The following is a 21,614-nucleotide window of genomic DNA, read 5'->3' on the forward strand; positions in this document are numbered from 1 at the left end:
ATTTATTCCTCTCTGTTTTTTCTACATATCATGACTGTCCAGCTCAGAGTAAGCTTCAATCTCTTTAAGTCCAAATAACCGTATCGTTCTGATTCTCTGGGAAAGTTTTGTTTAGTTTTATATTTATTGAAACTAGGCAGCTTTAAACATTAGGCACCCAGACCTTAGCGACATATGCTTCAGATAGCATTAAGACTTCTTACTCCCTCTTCTTCTTCTCTGGAAGCATTGATTTCATGTTCTGCAGGAGCTTATATCGCTGTAAATGGTAGGTCAGCTGCTTTCAGCCCAAATTCTTGATTTGGCCAAACCGTCTTATGTTCCTTACCAGAGAATGCCATTACTTATCTCCTTGTATAAGGGAATGGTAAAGAGTTGCCAGCAGCGGATCCATATGAAAAAATAAAGATGCTTCCTAACTTGATAATGACTTTATAGGAGTTTTTCTGTCCACCTTTATTCCACAAGACTTTCTCCTGCCCCTGTGAGATGGTTCACTAGGCAGCACCTTTGGTGAAGGACCCTAATAGTGTTTGGGGCCGCTCTGACACACAGCAGCGTGGTGTCGGGGAACAGAGAGTGGAAGTAAAGCTTCCAGCTGACATAAGAAAAATTGTTGAAAATGCTGGGCTTCTGTGCAAGGGGTATGCATGTTCACCATGCGCAAATGTTAAAAATAAATCACAAAAAGCTGTTATTGTTGTGACAAAATGAGTCAATATCATTCTGTATCTGCCAGGAACTCAGTGGTTTTTAATTTTTTAATGGGTGTTACAACTGCAGCATGAGTGGGATTGTTTTCTCATGGTCCCAGTTAAAAATTCAGAAAAGAAAATACTGAAACAGATGGCACAATTATAATGATTTTTTTGTCTAAATGTAATTATGAGAGCTAACATAGAAATCACCTAGTTCAGGCTCTACAGAGTGTACTGTGGAGTGAACTGATGGAAAGTAATTGGCAAGAGAGATTAAGGAATTATCAATATTGTAAATTATGAACAATAATGTTTACATTGCACTGTTTTCCAAACCTGATTTTTTTAAAAATAAGCAGCTTTTTAGTTGATACAATGCCAACTGATCTTAATACAGAAATCTTCCATATTAAATCTGTAATATAGACTCTTCTTTTTTATTACTGATTAGAATCAAAGCATTCCGAACCCTCCAAGAAGCTCTCAAGTGCAACTACGAGCACTGGCAAATATGGGAGAACTATCTTCTCACCAGTACAGATGTTGGAGAGTTTTCAGAAGCAATTAAAGCTTATCATCGGCTTATGGACTTAAGAGAAAAGTACAAGGATACACAGGTGAGAAAGCTTTCATCTTAAGTCGTCTTTAATTTTAGCATGATTTTTAGCCAGCATTAATTTTACTTGTGTGACATGGAGAGATTTCTGCTGATAATGGTATCTATAATGACAGTATGTGTACCAATGTAGTTATGTAGCCATCTAAGTTTTCGAGATCCAGACTCAACAAGACTAGGTACTTAAAATAACAATGGACAGAAAGGGAAACCTTTGCATCCAGATTGCCTTAGATTTTGTGGAAGGACAAATAATGAGCCTTGCAGTTTTAAGATCTATCCCTAAAAAACCCACAATTGTTCCTGCATATCATAGTATCAGAAACACTATAAGTTATTTAGTTTAAAGAAAGTTAAGCTTTACCCATGTGTTTGAAAAATCTACAAATGAGCCTTTGAAAGTGAATTATGTTTCATAGATTGAATGCATTGCAATGTAAAGGAGCTATTTTACTCATCTTTCACTGTAGTTCAGTTCAGTTCGCTTCTGTGTCAGTGTACACTCTGGATAAGCACAGGAGAACCAACTCTAACAGCTTCAATTGCAATGTTACCTTGCGTAAAACTCAGTCCTATCCAAGCAGGGTTCTATATATTCAGTGAAAATAGCAAGGTGAATGGGAAAGGCAAGCCAAAGTATCCCTAAGCAGAGTAGTAAAACACCTTCCAAAGCCTTTGCTTTTCATGTATCTGGTTGAACAGCTTATGAGCTTATGAGGAATTCAAAAATCAAGAAAAATAAATATGCACAGGACAGCAAGAAACAAGTCATTGATTCCAGCTTTTTGTGAAAGAAGGAAGAGAGGAAAAAAGTTCACTTTTAGCATCATTGTTGTTGCAGAATACGCCTTGTGAGACTGAATCCATCAGTTAGGAGTGTGCAATTGAATATATAATTTGAAATGCCCTTGGTTTGTGTAGTTACATCAGATTCTTTTATTTCAGCATAGCATGCAGTTATTCGTAAATCAGTAATTTCTTCTAATAACAGTGAGGCATTCCAGTCTTCATGTGTGATTTTTTTGTTAGGCCATTGCTGTCTTTTTGTGCCAGACTTCTGAGTACAAAATGCAGCTTTGGGAAGTTTTGCATCTGAGCTATTCTAATTATTTAACGATGTCATCCTTGTGGCACAGGTTCTGAGATTAGGATGTTATAAGGCTTGAAGATATGTATGTACAGATTATGCAGACAGAATTGAAAAAGGAAAAGCTGAAGGGCTCTTTAGAAATGAGCAGCAATGCAATTAAAGATTACAGCAAGTGACATACTTTCAAACGTCTCAGCTTCCTAGGATTCCCCTTATGAAGTCATAAGCATGCTTTCTTACTTTCCTTACTGGTTCTTAGGATTCTACAAATTTCCATATTCCTTTTAAAGTTCATGAACCTACTGAGAAATGCACCTTGAAAACCTTTAATGTAGATGTTATGTAATAAAAGATAAAGCTCACTGGATTCTCTATAGTTTTAGCTAGTAGACCGGTCACTAGAAAGGACCCAAGGAGAAAAGCTTTACCTGTTGTAGTCATCAGTTTAGCCTCTGATTATTCATCTGAGGTGGTGAATATATCTGAAAGCTTTCTGCAACTGCTAATCACATTACTTTGTACCGTGTGCGTATTTGAGGAGGCAAGCAATCTTTTTTACTTGGTAATTCACTGTTCTGTGAATAACAAAGTTATTAAGCTGTTTTGCTACATTGCTTTCAGAAACCATATCTTCATCCTGTCCTGTCAAAGAATATGAATTCAGAAAGATGGACAAGTAGTTACTTTCTGCAATTTTGTGTTCTTGAGAATCTAGCAAAGATTTCTGTTACCCTTTCCATCAGATATCACCCTCATTTTGGTGCTTTGTGTTGCCAGACTATTTCTAATAAAAGGCTGTAAGAGCATATTCCAAGGGGATTTTGAGGAGCGAGGATAGCAGTTAATACTTTTTGGAGCCCTCTTTCTTTTCAGTAGCTCATGAATGAGAATTGTCTTTATAATAAAGATTTATTTTGGGAGGGGCATAGGGAGAGCTCATATATTGCAGATTTGTCATTTTGGATTTGGTGTCTTAAAGGTTCTTTTCTTACTAGAGTGATGTCAAGTTTAACAAGTCCTAGAGAAGCTTCTAAAAATGGTTTGACCAGTGAGTTTTGTCTTAAAGGAGCTGTTTGGAGAACAATTGCGGAATGAGATTAACTGATAGCAAGCACAGCATTTAAAAATGATTTGGTTTGTGTCTAAGGTTTTGTCCCGTGATGGTTTTTGTTCAGTTTTTAGTAAACACATACTATGCACAAAAGCAAAGGAGAAGGAGGAATGCAGGTGGTGTGATATCATCCTAAACACAAACTCACTCTACAGTGGTTACATGGAGCCCAGTTCATTTAAAAAAAAACAAATGCAATCTGCTGCATATGTGGGATCCTGGGCAACAGAGCATTACTTTAGTAGTTTAGTATATATGACAGTTAAAAATGTCTCAAAGATATAAATTAAAATTTAACACTCAAGACAACCATCTAAAATGGAAAGCTCCGTTACACTGCTAATACTTTTTGATGATTAGCACAATTCACTTGCAATTTGAAATAGCTTACTTAACAACCGGGCACAGCCAAGTAGTGTTAATGATTCATTAGTGTTTAATGGACCCCTTTAATCCGAGCTTTCACACTAGCTTTATTTTAACTGCTATAGTGCTAAAGCTCACATGATGAATTATAAAAACAATATATTATTACAGTCAAAGTGTAAGCAAAGCCTGAACTCCATAGGAATACGCCTTATTTTTAAGTTGCTAAATCCTTCTGACTGAGGAAACCCGCTTTTTTTTCACATGCAAACAGAATATCATTTGCTTTATAACTCTTGATAACTCTACATGATACTTATGTGACCTAGTGTTTTGGACTTTGAGTAACAGTTTTGTTAATTTGAGAAACAGAAGAGTCATTCGTGTATGTATGAATCCTCAGGACCAGTTCTAGTTCCTTTCCAAGAAAAAATGTAGTTTGATGTCTCTTCTTAAGCCTCTTTTCTGTTTTGTTTTGGTTTGTGAATTTTTTGTTTGTTTTTGTGTTTTGTTTCTGGTTTTGTTGTTGTTGTTTGGTTTGTTTTTTTAATAACAATGCTATAGTAATATCAATACTTGCTGGTGTTTTTCTAGCAAATCATTACAGAAGACTTAATTCATTTAATGCTGGGTCTTAGTCCTTTAGATCCTAAATGATGAATGCAATATGAATTTCAGAACTTTTGGACTACTAGTAGTTGATCACATTTTGTATTATCTTAAGTGAAAAGCTGAGCTCTTTAACAGGGAAGACAAACAACCACTTTAGGGTTATACACTTACGGTTTTGGGAGTGGTGGGGGCTCTTTAGCTTGTGTTCAAATGCTGCTATGATTTCATATTGATTATTAAAAGATACCAGGGAGATGTGTATTTTTTTCACTTTTTCTGTTACATAGATTTGTTTCATAACATCATCAACCATTATTTATATGGTGGTTTTTGCCAAAGCCTTACAATATCTAAAAAAACTCAGTAATTAATTCTTGAGATGCATGGTAATTGAGTCATTCTAGAGAAGAAAAGTTTTTTTTAGGAAACTGAGATATCACAAATATAAAACTTCATATGTTTTCATTTTAAGCTTAATATATTAATACTTTGATACTGTTGTAATTTTTACCTTACTTTGCGCCAGTGAACTTGGTTTGTAACGATGCACCTCTGTCCTGCTTTTCCTAGAGCAGTGGTATTTTTATGTGGTTTGGGGCTATTGACACAGCATCTTTGAAATCGGTTTTATTACTGCTATTAATGTGATTTCATTGTAAGTATTGATATCACATGTACAAAAATGGTGAAGCGTTGAAGTTGCCAAATAATAGTCTCACAAGTTAGGAAGCATCAGCAGGAAGGTGTTAATGTACCTTTTACTGGCAAGTATCTTGAATACAAAACTTACAACACTTCCATTTTGTTTTTGTAATTATTTCTTCCTCAGTCTCTGTGTCTTATGCACTACGCAGAGCAGGTAGTTCTCACTTAAGAAGCCACAGTTTTCTGGGGTTTATTTTCTTCTAATTCACCTCATGATTCAGTGTCTTAATTTACATTTGCTGTTTCTCATTTTACTGAGAAGGAACTGAGGCACAGCAAAACTGTTCTCTAATTCTGAGTGTCTGTTTTGGGACACAAAGACTCATGGGTTTTTTGGGACACTTGGTATTATGTAGCATTTCAGACACGCAAAGCCCAGCTCCTGTTGAATTCGCCAGGAGCTGCAAGCGTTCAGCATTTCTGCAGCTCAGATGTCACCTTCTCAAGCCAGTGACTGAGAAAGCAAGGGTGTTAAATGGCTACTTGTAAAAATGACTACTTTCATTGAAATGATCTGACTAGTAATTCACCAAAGTGGGTTAGACACGGAGTTTCCCAGGGTAGTATTCGGTTGCCTACTACTTTCCTGTCTCATCCACTACAGATCTTTCAATTTTCTGCAGTTAATTAATTAGAGGTCCTGTAAATGCTAATGTCTTCCGTTACCTGAATTAATCTGATTCAACCTGTTGAACTCATCTTTTTATTATATAACCATATTATAAGGTGAAAATATCTTTAGGATACTGCCACAATTTCCTATACCGACGTTTTTCACACCAGCCTATCCCGGTAACCCAAATTTGTGTCTTAGTTCTCTGGCCTCTTTATCTTCACCAACCATAGAATCTTATAGGTGGGGTTTAAATTAGTTGAATTACTTCCCTAATACTTTATATTTTATAATTACTCTCCTAATAATGTAATTCTATACTTGTCATATGGTACTATGTTTGTATTATACTGAATCATAAATAGAGAGCAGATATTACAGATATCATTATGTATACTGGTGTTGCCTTGAGTTGAAATAAAATCTCTTTCCCGCTGCTTTTTTGAGGTGCTGGCTATTCTGGTGAGAGCGGTAGTGGATGGTGTGGCTGATCGCACTGGAGAGTTAGCAAGCGGTTTGAAGGGGAAATTGCAAGAGCTTTTGGGCAGAGTGACTTCACGAGTGACAAATGATGGGGAAATCTGGCGGCTTTATGCCCAGCTTTATGGAAATGGACAAAATGACAGTGGTGAAGATATCGAAAAGGTAAATCCGTTGCGTGGTATGTTTTTATGGATATACACTTATGGTGCAACCTTTTTGTTCTCTAATAAACTATAGTGCTGTAGTATGACATGCTCTTGTTTCAGATGTGTTTTGCTGTAATGTTTCTGTAAGCTTATCTTCTGCTTTTTGTGTTCCTACAGCACACATTTTTATTAACTAACAGAAGCAAGATGTTTTACATCAGTTTTTGTGGATTTTCAAAGAATCACTCTATCAGCATTTCATTTTAAAACATCCTATCACAGCATGTGTGCGTTGTCTTGGATTTGTAATCTGAAACTTTTCTTGGCAGCAATCTAATGGCTAGAATCTAATGGGGTTTTTAATTGCTTTTTAAAATTGGAATCTTTGATTTGCAAGACAAGATATTGTAGCTTGTGGAAAAAAGTGCATCTTAATGGCATGATCCAGTAGCACCATAAACCATCTATATTCTTCTTTGCAGTCATTAAGGGAAAATACATTTAAGACAGTCTATACCGCAGTTAGAGTTCCCAGAGTAAAAGTGTTTTGTCCTCACTTAGTTTAAAATGGAATTGAACAATGCTGTTTGATTCTTAATCTGCTGAACCCAATTGGTTTTCTCTTTACCAGTCTCTGGTTTGGGAACGTTAACTTTCATCTCTTGTTCCTACCACTTCCCGGGTAATCAAGTTAAAAGCATTTCCAAAATAACCATTCTGCGCTGCTTAAAGTGTTTGCTTTGTTGTAGGCTGGAGTGTGCTTTGCATTTGGTATTAAATTGCCAAAATTCAAATAGTCTTGCACACTCCAAAAATACTTACAGGTTACCAGATCTTCAATTAAGCTGAAAATACACAAGGTCAGAGTTCGGTGTATGTTTCCTAACAGGGGTGTCCCTTTGGCCTGGGCAGGAACGTCAGTCTGGAGAATTGCTTGTTGCTTGATGTCAAGCATACTATGCAGGTGGTTGGGCCTACAAATCGTATGCGTGTGGGGTTAAATTTACAATTATCTGGGCCTTGCTCATTGTCTTCATCTTTACACTTTGCCCTGTGAAATGCTTTGTTTAGTCATTGCTGGTGGCCCCTATACCTTCAAATCCTCCTTTTTTTCCTTCTCTGTTTTTCTATACAGCTGAATAATAAAAGGGATTTGGCCTTTTTAGAATTCAGAAATACAGACACTGCAATATCCTGTAACATATCCTCAAATTCTTACTCAGACATGCGAAGTAGCAGAGGCCCTGTCTATACTATAAATGTAATTGTTTCAGAATCTGGTTACATCACGGTATTTTTCACTAACCCAGTTAAAAACGTGGTTTCAATTTGTAGAGAAGACAGGATTTTAACTGTGTTTCCTAGTCAGACTGGTTATGGAACACACTTATTGTCTAGCTTGCCCTGCAAAATGGAATGATGTTTATGAGTACTTCAGGTGTGCCTACGTGTGTATCCAAGTATCCTGGTATGACGGTACCATAGATATAGATCATGAAATAACAAAACTGCCTAGAGGCACAGCATATATTAATTTACAGTGTAAAAATTAATTTACAAAACACTAGATAATTACTGGTAGCTTCTCTTATGACATATTCTAAAGTAAAAATGTTCAAAACCAATATTTATTGGCTTCACTGCCACAAGCACCATCATTTGTCAGATAGTGAGTGAACATAACTGTCTGTACAAAGATTCTAGATGTATCATAGCGGTTTTCCACCCACGTTTATTATGCAAAAGGTCAATGAATACTGAAGGGCATTATTTCCTATATTGCAGCATCAGAGGACAAAGAGATGGGAACAGATCTATCACAGTGTCATGTACTTCCTTATAAATGTAGGGCTTGACTTTTATTCCATAAGGTTATACCTTATTTGGTGCAGATTTAATTATATTTAACCAATATTGTTCCTAACATTGAATTTGAAAGAACAAGCTTTTATGTCTGCCTGTTGTAAGGGGTAGGTTAGTGGTTGATTTTTTACCTTTCTGCTCTGCTGCCATATCTGCTGCCATTAACCACTAGAGTCTACAGTTACAATTCACAACAGTACTTTATAAATTGAATCAAAGTCAGACAGGGTTTTCGAGTTAGGAGTGTAGAACCATTGAAGTGTTTGGTTTGTGAGTTTTTTTTCTTTAACTTAGCATATATTTACTCTTACACTTTTTTGTATCCAACCTGCCACCTCATTCAGGACTTCATTCTTTCCTATGCTGAATGCAGTCCAGTCCACCCCTTTCCCACCATGGAATCTTTCCAAACTCTACGTTTCCTGCTGATCCATACCCAGGCTATGAAACCCTTCTGTTCCTTGAACTTTCCCCAGCTAATAACTGTTTCCTTCCAGGGTAAATCCAGGTTCCAGAAGTGCAAACAAACAGCGCACAAGAATTCTTTCCACTCCCTGACATCTGTCAGCAATCCCCCCCTAATTTGCTGCTCTGACTCAGACACGTGCAGACTGAAATCAGGCTGCTCCAAAAACTGTTGTTCCTCTTGGAAGTTCTTGCCTCTGCTGGCCAGAACTACTCCCAATTATAACCTAGGTTATTATGAAAAAAAGTAATATTATCTGGTTTGACTTAATACACCTTTAATGCAATTTACAGCAGCATGAGCAGTTCAGTTGCCTGTGCAATAGTGGTGGGAAAGAGTAGGTAGAAGCTTCTGGGGTGACAACTCCCAGTTTTAATCTTTGTTCAGCAATCAGAAGTCTTTATTGTGCTCATGTACATATACTGCACTAAAAGCTTTTATTTTTTATATGATGTTTAAATTCTTTTTAAAAAACATTTGAAGTGTTATCATTGATCCAAGCCATGTAACTCCTGGCATATCTTGATATTTGTTTTGTATTTCTGATGCTGTAGAAATAAAACAAAACTCAAAAGCCAAACTTAATTTCTTCTGCTTTAAATTTTTCATGGTTTTATTCTTAATGGCACCCTACTTCCATATTGTTTACATTTCTTTTTCCTGTTCACACTGAGATCCAGAGCATTATGGCAGCTAATAGCTGTGCCTGTAAAATACATTATTTGCCAAGAATACATACAGAAAAAGAAAGCTTTGATGTATTCAGTTATAAATTTTCTAGATACAAAGTTGCTGTTCAAAGTACGAGTACAAATATTATTCCCTCTTTCATGTGTATTTAATTATGGCAACTTGGCAAACACGGGTCACATCCATCAGTCTAGACAGATTTTTAAAAGATAAAAATTAGCCACATGTTACTTTATATGTGTCTCATACTTGAGATGCAATATTAGTGAAGAACATCTGTGTTACAGCTGGTGCCTTACCATTGCAGAGAAGGACACTACTCCAACTCACAGGAAATCAAGTGTAGTAAAAACATATTCATCTTCTGGATTGAGCATTAATTTCATAGATACTTAAAATTAAATTAGTCACCTAATTTTTTTTCTGATGTACTGATCATTTTTTTCCTCCATGCAGTCACTGCAGTGTCTTACTAAGGCACATAAATGTGAAATTCAATCAAGTGATTGGGAGAAAGATGTTTCCTCTTTTAAGGAAGTGGTAAAAGGAGCCATAGAGATTGCACATGGTATGTTCTACCTGAAATGAACTTTTATTAATTATGAAGAGTATAGCAAATATTTATTAAGCTTAGTAACAAAATAATGTTATACTTTACGTATTATATTTATTCCTACTATTGGGAGTCCTCCAACAGAGAGCAGCATCCTGACAGTGCATACAAAAATATACTTGGAATAAGGCAGAAATTGTGTTGGGTGAGTCAGTAAACATATGATTGGTAAACACGGAATCAATTAATTTCATGGTCTAGCAGTTTCATAATGCAAGTGAAAATACATCTGTAGTTCATCTCAGTCCCCAAATCGTCACATAAGTTTGATTGACTGTGCCAATCAGGAGATGGACAAAACTTAGGCTCAGTCAGACTGTTTACTATGCTGTGATATTTGTGTTTCAGAAGAATACACATATCTGTTGGATTTAGAGGTATTTTCTCAAAATTACATGACATTCTTTTTATTTGTGTTTCTTTTTGGGGATATTACATTAAAAAATCGTCTATGGAAGGTATCAAGATTTTTTAATTAAATGTTGTTTAAAGATTGTTGCTATAGAGGTAATGTTTTGTTGTTTTGTGGTCCTTTTCTTCTGTGTTTGGATTCCAGTGGCCATAAAATGCAGCAAGAACAAATCTAATCATCAGGAAGCTTTGCAGATACTTTCTTCAGCTCGGCTCAATTTACGTGGCTTGTCATCCAAAGCGAAGGTAGGAATGTTTGAAAGGAGGAATTTTTGTTTGAAAGCCAGAGATCTTTGTTCTGTTGCCAGAAAGCATTTCTCTGTTTTGAGTCATTTATAGATCAAATAATACCTGCCTGTCCTACTACATAATCAGATGGATGTTCACCTCTACACTGTGTTAAGGATTCCAGTTCTAAGGAGGCTTCTATTTCCCTGCTAGGCTTTGACTGAAGTAAACCTACTACTATAAAATGTCAATGGTGTCTCTTAGGCTAAATTAGAATTTAACTTAAAATGTTGGGCAAACAGACGTGAATGTTTGGAAGAAATGAGTCATTTCAGAGACCTGTTCCTTATGTGAGCAGTCATGGGGGGAAGCAGGGCAGTCTCACATAGAATGGATGTAAACCTGCAGAAAGGACCAAAATATGTCAGGACTACCTTGCATCACTTGAAGTGTTTTTTTTTTTTAAAAACAGAGTTATTTATTAAAAGAAATAAATAATTTTTAATAAGGTTTTCTTGGAGACCGTATCAATTCAGATATTAATCCATTGAAAAATGTCATCATGTTTGAATCATATGTTGGGTTTTTGGAGTTGTGCCTCCAAAGCCAGGCACCCAAAGAGCTGAGTCTGTTTCTGCACTGCTGTTATCCTAATTTTACCCTTCTTCTTACGACACGGAACACAGCCATTGTTTAACTGAAGACTGATCTGGAATACGTATTTGTTCAAAATACACTTAATGTCTTAAAGAAGTATTTTTTCTGGCTGCATGTGGGGTTTCATAAATATGAATTACAGAGCATAAGTTTTATAATGTGTGCTTGTGTTAGAAAGTGTTGATCTGTCATCAGTGTGTTAAACTTGGCTCACTCTCTTTTAAGTCCTATAATTCTAAGGGTAAAAGCCTAGGAAAGTTGTATCAGCAGACACAAGCTGGCTCTGTAGCTGTGCTTTTAGTTACTGGCATACGTAAGTCTTCAGAAGGCAGAGAAAAAAGCCACAACATGTATGTTTTGTTGTGATTCACAGAATCGCTTTTATTTTAAAGAAAGTCTGTACACTGAGTACAACTGTAGAGAAAACAGGACTACTTGACGTAAATTACATATATACAAGTACAGGTGATTTATATTATGGAAGATCATGCAGTATCTGAATGATTAATAAAAGGTGAGTCTAGTAAATTGTACTCGTAATTCCTGAAGGCACTAATTAAACAAACATCTGTGTTATTGGCAGATAATGGTGCCTCTAAGTTTTATGGCATTTCTGATAAAACTGACATGTTGGAGTTAAAATGATTGGTGTGACCTCATTGTTTTTGCATACTTTCCAAGATGCCATCTTATTTTTAATTCGAAGTTGTATTGCATTTGCAAAGTGTGTTGTGGTTTAAAAACTCAGTCATCTTCTGTAAGATACTATGCACAAACACTTTAGCATTGTTTATACCTGTCCGAGCTTGACTGCAGCATCTCCTTTTGCTGACTTGTAAGTCAGTATTAGTGTGAGGTTTTTTTCTTTTTCTCTTCTAACAGAGCAAAGCATTTAAAAAAATGGACTAAGGGCAGACTCGGTCATTAAGATTTCAGGAGGAGTTAAAGAACAGTGAAAGTAACTTTTAAAAGATGAAATTCCAAAATTTTGTAGTCAATACATACAGCTGGAACAAGTCAGTAGTCTCCATACAGGTGAAACGTTGTTGCTTCTTAGACATCTTGTCTTTCCTGGGACCTCTGTCTCTGCCATTCCAGCCATCGTGTTGTGCCAGACTCATGATGCACCCACACTCCGCTGAAGGCTGCAACCCAAAAATGTGTTGTTAAGAGGCTCCTTTCTGTACAGAGCCTTCTGGGCAGTGACATGCTCTGGCAAAAAGTATATTGGGCTCTCTTGTGCCCCATGCCCCCCTGCATCATTCAGATCTGACAGACAGGGCGTCCAAAAAGGAGAAAAAGGTCATGGAGCTGCATTGGAAATGCATGAAATGTGGGTACTGTTGTGGGGAAACATGGAGCACAAAGCCCAAAGAATGATGATGCATGCGACTTCCCCAGGCTGCATCTAGTTGAATAGATCTCTTTAACTGTGTGGAGGAAAAGAAAAACAAAACAAAACATCCTGATTTATTTAGCTGTCTTAGCCAAAAAGAACCAAACTTTTCTGTCATGTTCCCAGTGTGAAGTTTTTGGGTTGAAAGTCAGAAAAGTTTCTGTACTTGCAGCAGGACTGTGTTTCTATTTTTATGTAAGATGTTCCCTTGTTCAGTGACAACACTGTTCTGAGGCACACTGAAGACCTTGGTTCAGGCCTTTTAAGTACATTTTTGTTTGTATATGTATCTGTATTGTCCCATTATGTTTTGATGATATAATGATGTACAGATGCACTCCAGAGCAGCTCTTCTTGGTTTGTTTTTGTCTCTAAATGTACGCTTTTAATTTGTGTCAAATGAAGTGTGAATCACTCTCCTTTACGTAAGAAAGGGGAAACATATGTTTGGGTGTCGTGTCCTCCCCCCATATTTCTGTGGAGTGGTACCTCACACAGCCTCTGTATTACTGGAGACAAATCACAGGTCCTGGCCTTGCAATAGCAATGTGTTCTGGTGCAGCATGTGCAAAGCTCCAGCCACAACCTGGATGTCTGAAGTCTTTAGACAAGTCATTTAGCATTCTTCTCCCTTGGTTTCCCCATTAATCTCTGAAGATCCTGATTGCTCATGAGTTAGCTGCTTTATGTTTGTTAGTCTTAAAGTCTTCAAGAAAAAAAACAATTTTTATTGCTCTGTAGTGTTTTGTTTTCTCTTGTATAACTTAATTACACACAATGTCTCCACCCACACATGTCTTGCCATTAAATGTTAAAACATGTTTATTTGAGGTTTTGGAGAAAATGATGCAACAGAATATGACACTGGGAAAAAATTGCTATTAAAATTCACAACTACTTATTTATCAGCAGGTGGGTTTGTAAACTGCAGTGACAGTATACAAGATGCTCTTCTAATTTGAGTTTCATGGTAAAGTCCTTTACTTTCTGTGGGATCAGGAATCAGCACAGGCAGTCAGAGCAGAAACCCAGGGTCCGCAGGAGGATTTGGCCCTTTTGGCAAAATATCAGGTGTGTTGCACAGACCTTAGGTCTATATATGCGTGTGTACATAAATATCCATATATGCACCTTCTGTTCATTAGCTAGAAAATGGCCTTTTTAAAGAGATACATACCATTGTTAGTACCAAAAATATGAAAGGCAGGATAGTGGTGATAAGCTTCCTTTATTCTGTCTCTACACTGAAACTGAGAAACTGTAAGCACATTTTAAAATAATGTATTTCTTTTTGTCATGCAGCAACTTTTTGTAGATGCAACAAGTAACGAGGTTTGCAGTGAGATAGCTGATGAGGTGACAACCATGGACAACATGATCGCTGAACTTCAGGAACTGAGCAACCAGCTGAGAGACCAGTGCTGACACACGGACCAGACTTCACGACAGGAAGACAATAATGACTTGGGTTTTTTCACCACAGCTTTAGCTGAGGAAACAGTAACAAATCTAATGCAGCAGCACTCTTAATAAACATTTTTCTGTACAGTGCTGTTCCTGTGGTCAGCTTTCTTCAATGTTTAGGCTGCATTTTAAGATTATTATCTGCTCTCGCTGTCTTGCAAAGTTGCATGTTTTGGTTCCTCAGGCCCAGATTTCTTGGAACAGACCTACTAGTGTTCAAAAGGCAACTATTGAGGATTAGTTCTGCCCGGGTGCATCACTCACACCCATTGCAGCAGGAGAGGCGCCGGGGCGGGAACAGCCGCAGCAGAGGTGGGAGCATGGCCAGCCTATCACCCTCACCAGCGAAGCGCACAGCCAATCAGAGGGTGCGTCTCTCAGCCGCTAGCCAATCAGCGGAGTTGTAGGGCTGGCCTGTGGTGGGAGGCTGAGGTGTGGGCAGGCTGTCATGGCGGGGAGCGCCAGGGGATGCCGGGGGGCCAGGATCTGAGGGGACTTCCTAGTTCAGGAGGCACTACCCGAGTTTAATTCAGTGTTAATTGTTTACAGGGGAGTAGGAGTGGGGTCCCGAGAGTAAGAATTAAGTCTTTTGTCTTATTCTTGTAATAGAATCAAAGTAGTAGGCTGTTTGCTGCATTATGGCTTACAAATAGTTATTACTTAAAGCAGTACTATTTTATTCCATAATACATAACCTGTGATCCATGGGCAATAGACTAGCACTTTGTTTGGGCCTTTTACAGGCATGGGAATTTCCCCCACTGAGGCAGCAATAAAATTGCAATCTAATCTAAAATATTTATATCTGATTAGGCCTGAATAGGTTATTTTCATCTAGACTATTTTCCCTCGTTTCATTTTTAAGCATCTTTGTTTAAGCTCTTCTTAAAATTTTAATTTTTTTCAGGGTTTTCCAGAAACTTACGCAAAACAGTTTCCTCACTTACCATGATTTTGGCTCGCTCATCTGTATGAGAATGATGCAATCTCCAAAAATGAGCTTATCTATATTCTGGGTACACACCATCTGTGGTACAGTTGTTAAAACTATACTGTTACTAAATGACAAAAATACTGCACCTGAAGAGAAAGTCAGAAGGTCAAAGGAAACCCAAAAAGTAATTGGATTTGAAGCAGCAGTGAAAGTGTGCCACTTTGGTGTGTGAGGGGGGAAGCCATCTTCATGCCTTTGTAAAGCTTCTTAGAATGGAGCATAAATTATTTACTGCCAGTATTTTAAGACGGGGTTCCCACAAAAATTACCTTAACAAAGAGTTTACCTGCTAGTGAAAAAGAGCTGGCTCCGAAACACTCCTTCGCTGAAATGGCCCAGAAAGGGAGTTTGTGCATTAAAGTTTGTGCAGAGGGAACTTGCTGGAGATACTCCCATTTTGCTTCTATGTATAGTGAGGGGCCCACCTACTGGGAAAAAGCAAAACAGAACAAAAATAAACACAGGCTGGGGGTTTTGTGACAGACTCCCACCACTACTGGCTTTTTGTAATTATATTTTTATATGATTTACCTTATGTACAAGGGGAAAAAAAAAAAGCCTTTACAACTTTTATTTGGTTCCCAGCACTAAATTTCCTTTGTAGAAAAAAGGGTTTAGGTGTGAAATCGTTCTGTGGCAGAAAAATCTCTGTTTTGATCTTACAGCAAATTTTAAACCAGAATTATATCCCACTCTCAACTTGAAAACATGAGACTTGAATTCTGTTCTCTTGATTTAGAAGAACTTAATGTCCATTGAGTCTACATGAGACACTTTTAGAACGGAAGTTTGGAGGTTCAGAACGTGAGGACGCATTAATTTTTGTGCAATTCCTTCTGCCTAACATTTGCTAATGACAGCTGGGAAGTTAAAATTTCATACAGGATATTAAAGAGGTCTGTGAGAAGGCATTTATTTCCTTGCCCGCTTGATTTTTTTTTTTTTTTTTTGAAAATAATTTTTGTTTCTTTGCCTAAGTTGTCTCTCCCCTGCAGTACTTCGCGTTTTCTCAGCACAGATTTTTACCTCGTTTGAGCTTCCCTCTCTTAGCAGACGTGTGGAACATAAACAACTTTGTCTTTCACCTAATACAGAGAAAACCTACTATCCATAGACAGTGTGTTCCTGGGATGACTTGTGTTATAACAGCACACAAATTTTCCTGTCATAATTAATGTAATAGAGGGGAAATGTCTGCAGAAATTTAAAAATACACAATTAAAATATAGACAGACAACGTACGTGGTGTGGAGGATGAAGAGCCAGGAGCTGTCTGACCGGTCAGGAGACACTGACTCTTCAGAAGATAAAACCATCCCAGCAGATCTCAGCCACTTCATAAATGAGACTGAACACCTGATGTCGATCACTTACCAGGTATGTTCTTGGTTCCTCTTTCTTTGTATTAGTGGCATTTTTGTCTTCCTCGGATACAAGGTGAGCATATATAGCTTATTTGACATTCATCGCAGGGGCCTTTTAAGTTTTGCGTGGTCCTCGTTTTCTGTACTCAAGTCAGCAGCATTTGGTTCAGAATAGCTCTAGGAGACCATTGCCATGAAGGCAATGTTTAAAAAAAAAAAAAGCTCTGGCTGTCAAAAAAACTTGCTAGTATGCAAAGAGGAAGGAACGTTTCCTAAACAGACTTTCCAGATCCACATCTCATGAGGACCATCTGTCTTCTAACATGGGAATAATTTTCATTCCAGTCACTCCCATGACAACTGCAGAATCCTTGAGGGTTTAGCAAAACTGGACAGTCCTTTCACAAAGGAGTTGTCAAACCTAAAATACCTATTTTCAAGTGCTCTGTGTACAGCTCTGGGATAACAATTACTTAGTGTAGCATGGCCTTGATTAAGCAATATTTCACAGGAATGGCTTACAGTTCACAGCAGAACTTCAGGAACTTTCCATCTTTTTTTCTTTTTGACTGTAGAAGCATTAGGGATCACCCATTTTGTCACCTATCTGTCATTAGAGGTAATTTGGGGTGAAGCAGAGATAAAACGGATGAGTCTAGGGTTTTTCAACTTCTGCCTACCCAGACAGGGAGAGCAACTGTCTCAGGGGTATGATAATGACTATAAAGCCAGTAAAGCTGGAAGGAAGTATGTGTGAAAAAGAATTTATTTCCATGGTCTGAGAGGGTTTGTTTTTATGCCCTTGACCTAATACGCTTCAACCTATGAGGTATTTTCAGCCACTGGTGGTTAGAACCCAGAGAAGATCTGGTGCACCCAGAGGGCTGTGTCTATGCAAAGGCAGCATACACAGCTGGGTGTGATGCTAAAAGGTTTTCTTGGGCTGGGACATTACTCATGAGCAGAAGTGAATGTTTTTGGAGCCGCTAAGGCTGTGTTGACTCGGGCAGGTCATCCCAAAGAAATCCCGGTAAACATTGTGTTCTATCTCACATCGTCCTGGATGTTCCTTGCACCACACTGACTGGTAAATTGAGAAGGGCATGCAGCTCTTGTTCTGTCATTCGTGCAGAGCTCTGTACTGAAAGTGCCCTGGAAAGAAGTAAAGCTTGGAATAATTTTTCAAATCTAAAAATGGTGTATGGCTTATGTGCAAATACAGAGGACACATTTACAAGCTTAACTTTCGGATATGTACATACATTAGTTAAAACTACACCTCTAATTATTTTCAAAATAAATAAGGCAGAAAAAAAAGCAGGTATTAACTTTACCCCACTTTAGACCAGTACTGCTGAAATCATTTTGATTTAGCTCTTCTGTTCAGTATTTCTGTTTCAGTATCCGTGGCTGTATGAATGACAGTACAGATGGACATAATGTATTTCAGGGGATAAAAGGAAGTTAAAAAAACTCATGCTATTTGGAGAGTAATACAAATTAAAATCATATGAAAGTATTTAACTTTTCATCATCTGCATTCATGCAAAGCCCTGTATCAAAAGTGCATACGAAATGGGGAATAGTAACAGCTGATAGTGTAAAACTTGGGTTCTCTGAAGTTAAAAATAAACTGGAATTTGACAGGAAAGTCTTATTCTGAAGCGGAAAAAATTACCATCAACTGTATGGAGCTGTTGTCAGTGTGATTACTCAAACTAAGTGCTTTGTGTTTCAAAAATTATTTCAATAAATTTTCCTTTATATTGTATGTATATATTTGTAAGCACATATGTATACATATAGGTGTAAATGTATAAACATGCACATATATACATATATAATATGTATGGCATAGAAAGAGTTGATAATTCTGAAGGTGTAAGAAGTACATTTGCAGGAAGGTACATCTCATTAAAACAGTATGTGTTACTATGTGTTTAGCTAAAAAGTCATGGGCAAATCAGGCCAGATGTAGGAAAGTCAATTCTGTATATTTTACATTCTAGGTTTCAGAAATAAAAATGGCAAATGAGGTGAATTTCACAAAGTGAATGGCAATAAAATATTTACTGTTATGCAAAAGCCGTTGCAATACTGCAATACAGATAGTTTTTGCATCATTCAAAAGTACTTATAAATAGAGATAGGTTTCAATCGACAAGTGGCTTATTCAGGCATCTGCTCAAATATAGTAGCTGCATTCATTAGACAAACATTTCTACTAATCCCTTAGCTACACTAATAAAAGAGTAATCCTTTATAGGCTGAATGTAGTAGCAGAGGGTTCTTTTTTAACTATTAACAGCCTTAGAAGACTAAGGTCTAATAATTATCAGTGACTGTATTTGCTTTTCTACAAGTGAGTTGAAAATTGATAACCCTGGCAGCGTGTTAAGTTAAAATTCTTTACTGAAAATGGAGACACCCTTACTCTTATAATATATACTGGATCTTAAGTAGATATGTTTCTGCTCTTTAAACAAATGAAAACCTCAGAGACAACAGCAGTCTTGTTGGGCTTTTGGTTTGTTTTACTGTTTTTGTAGCATTTCCCCTTTCACTCCCTTCTTTCACACTTTTGATTTCATTGTTAAGGCAAGAAAAGTAAGTTTGTGGTTTCAGGCCGGCTTTACTGGGTGAAACAAGGATGCCGGTAGGGCCAAGACAATAAGCGAGTCGCTGCCCTTCTGTACTGGGATAGATAAAAGACCTATTACAAATTTAATCCACTAACACTGATCTAAACCTAAATTGAGTCTCTGCAAGCACAGGGTAGTTTGCGATCAAAAATCCGTGCTAATTAACTCTGCTTTCTCTATAGACCTGTTTTCCCAGTTGACCTAAGCATGAAAGTCTGTTTTTCTATTTCCAGTTTACTCTGACCTGAATCTTTTCTCAGAACACACAAAGAATCTTTTAATCACCAGCGATGTCACATATCCCTTCTTCTCCATTTTTTTTCCCTATTTGTTTTGAGCCTCAGTGACCTGTGAGTCAACTACAACAGTTCTTGGCCAAAAATTAGTGTAATGAACCAGGCAACGAAACACGAGCCAAGATCCATGTAGTGGAGAACTGGGATTAACAGCATGAAAATCTTCAAAACTGCAAGTTAGCTGCCTAATGACATCACTGCTGAAGTGAAACAGCTACATTTTGCAAGTCACATTTAGGAGCTAACCCCTACAATTCAACTCTTTCCCACTGTCATCTCTAAATGAGCATCATATTCTTTCCACATTAAGTGCAATCATTCCATCCACCTCCAAGCTTCTTGTCCTGCTTAATATTCAATTTGTGCAAACCCGTGGAGCTTTCTGCTCATTGCAATGGTGATCCTGCAATCATGGAAACCATCCTTGTGTTTCTCTCTCCAGCTCCCTGGCACAGGGTTGGCTTACCCATCTTTGTGATCTCTCAGCTCTCTGCCAATTTTGTGACCTTTGGTCCCTGGAAAAGCACCCCTGATTTTTATAGTTCTTTGCATGCTTCTACCCCATGGCAATTTCATTTTGTCCCTTTTGTGTAGGTAGTGCCCCTTCCTCCCTGCCCCTCCCTGTAATCTCTTTTCCCCACTTTGAGGTTTCCCTATGAGTTCTCGGTAGGAAAGATGTTAGGAAGGACCTTAAGGGTGCAATTAGTGTAGAGAGTAGCTAACAGCAACACGAAAAAATGTAATTTGGAGTGAGATGAGAGCTACTTCAAGGAGTAGAAAAAGGACATTTTTCTCTCTGCCTTGGCTGAGCCCTTGGTGATGAGGCAGGGGGGCAAGTACCTTTATGTTTCAGGAGGGTAAAGAGCACCGTAAGCCTTTGCCAGAAAACTGAGACTGTGGAAGGCGAACAGCAGCCCAGAGGTGGTCATGGTGGTCCCTGTGGAACTGCTGAAGCGAGGAAAAAAAGATTAGCACTAGGCAGGAAGGCACAAGTCTTCCCTTGAGCAGAGAATTGAGCCATAAATAACCAGACCAAACTACTACATTGCCAGAGAGAGATCACAGACCAACCAGAAGTAACAGATGCGGCTGGAGAGCAAAGGTAAGTCAGAGCTTGCCAATAAGCCCAAAATCAAAGGAACCAAACTTCTAGGCACAAACTCAGGTGTACTATAGAGCTTTTAACAGCCCAAATGGTCTGAACGATTGTGTCTGTTTGGGAACACTCCAGCCGTACCTACAGGTTTTTGGTTTGTTTTATTTGTAGCAGTCCATCTTGCACTGTTCAGGTTTTCTCAACGCTATCACCTCCTATTTTTAGAGGCTTGTAATTTGACTGTAAATTCTATGCAGTCCTAAAACCAGGTGTAGTCAACGCAGCCTCAGCCAGTCAGTGTTTTCCATTTGCAAGTGCAAAATAGGCAAGTAGTTCACAATCTTGACAAGCTGCTGGAACCAGATAATTTTTCTCATCTGTAACTACAAAACTGATTTACTGTCATGCTAAGCAGAAGGGGGATTTTGTAGCTGAAGTATGTCAAGACTTCTACTGTAGTAGTAATCTCTAAGAATGCTGATAGGTGAGCAAAATAAGTTCCAAAGAATATAGAATAATTTACGCAGTTTCAAACGTAATTTCAAGTTGAGTCCTATATAAATCAGTGGAGGAATGAAAAAAAAAAAAAAATGGACCATAGACACAATTTAAGAAGTAAGGTCCATAAAGTGAAATTAAACAGTGATAGTACTGAGAACACACGGTGTTGTGGCACCAGAGGTGGCACAGGCAGCAAGATACTTGCTTCTGTCTGCACATGCTGTTTTACTGCAGAAACAGTTGTCAGATATTATTCAGGTTCTGAGATGTTACTAATCAGAACTACAGCAAACTTTCAGCAAACTGTTAATCAGAAGGATTGACACTGAGGTCAGTAGAATTCTTCCAAGTTTCCGGGACGTCTTGGAGAAAGATTCAATCTCCTAAGGTTAAGCCTCTTCTTATCCTGTTCCCTTGGCATCCTGTGTCTATTATATTCTTATGAGTGCCTTACTCTCTTGGATAATACCAAGAGTTTTGTGCTTTGTTTGGT

General features: G+C 37.8%; 1 protein-coding gene across 1 annotated transcript in view; it reads left to right on the plus strand.

The window, feature by feature from the left end:
* The window catches only part of TTC27 (tetratricopeptide repeat domain 27), a 124,477-nt gene extending 110,165 nt beyond the window's left edge, over positions 1–14,312 (plus strand). Inside the window, exons 16-20 of the mRNA XM_065058033.1 lie at positions 1,150–1,315; positions 6,259–6,456; positions 9,916–10,027; positions 10,629–10,729; positions 14,067–14,312. Of these exons, the coding sequence (XP_064914105.1) occupies positions 1,150–1,315; positions 6,259–6,456; positions 9,916–10,027; positions 10,629–10,729; positions 14,067–14,189 (700 nt within the window). The 3' untranslated portion in view covers positions 14,190–14,312. The remainder of the gene's footprint in view (positions 1–1,149; positions 1,316–6,258; positions 6,457–9,915; positions 10,028–10,628; positions 10,730–14,066) is intronic.
* Positions 14,313–21,614: the final 7,302 nt, after the last annotated feature.

The sequence above is a fragment of the Columba livia genome, chromosome 3 (genome assembly GCF_036013475.1).
Source record: "Columba livia isolate bColLiv1 breed racing homer chromosome 3, bColLiv1.pat.W.v2, whole genome shotgun sequence".
Classification (NCBI taxonomy): domain Eukaryota; kingdom Metazoa; phylum Chordata; class Aves; order Columbiformes; family Columbidae; genus Columba; species Columba livia.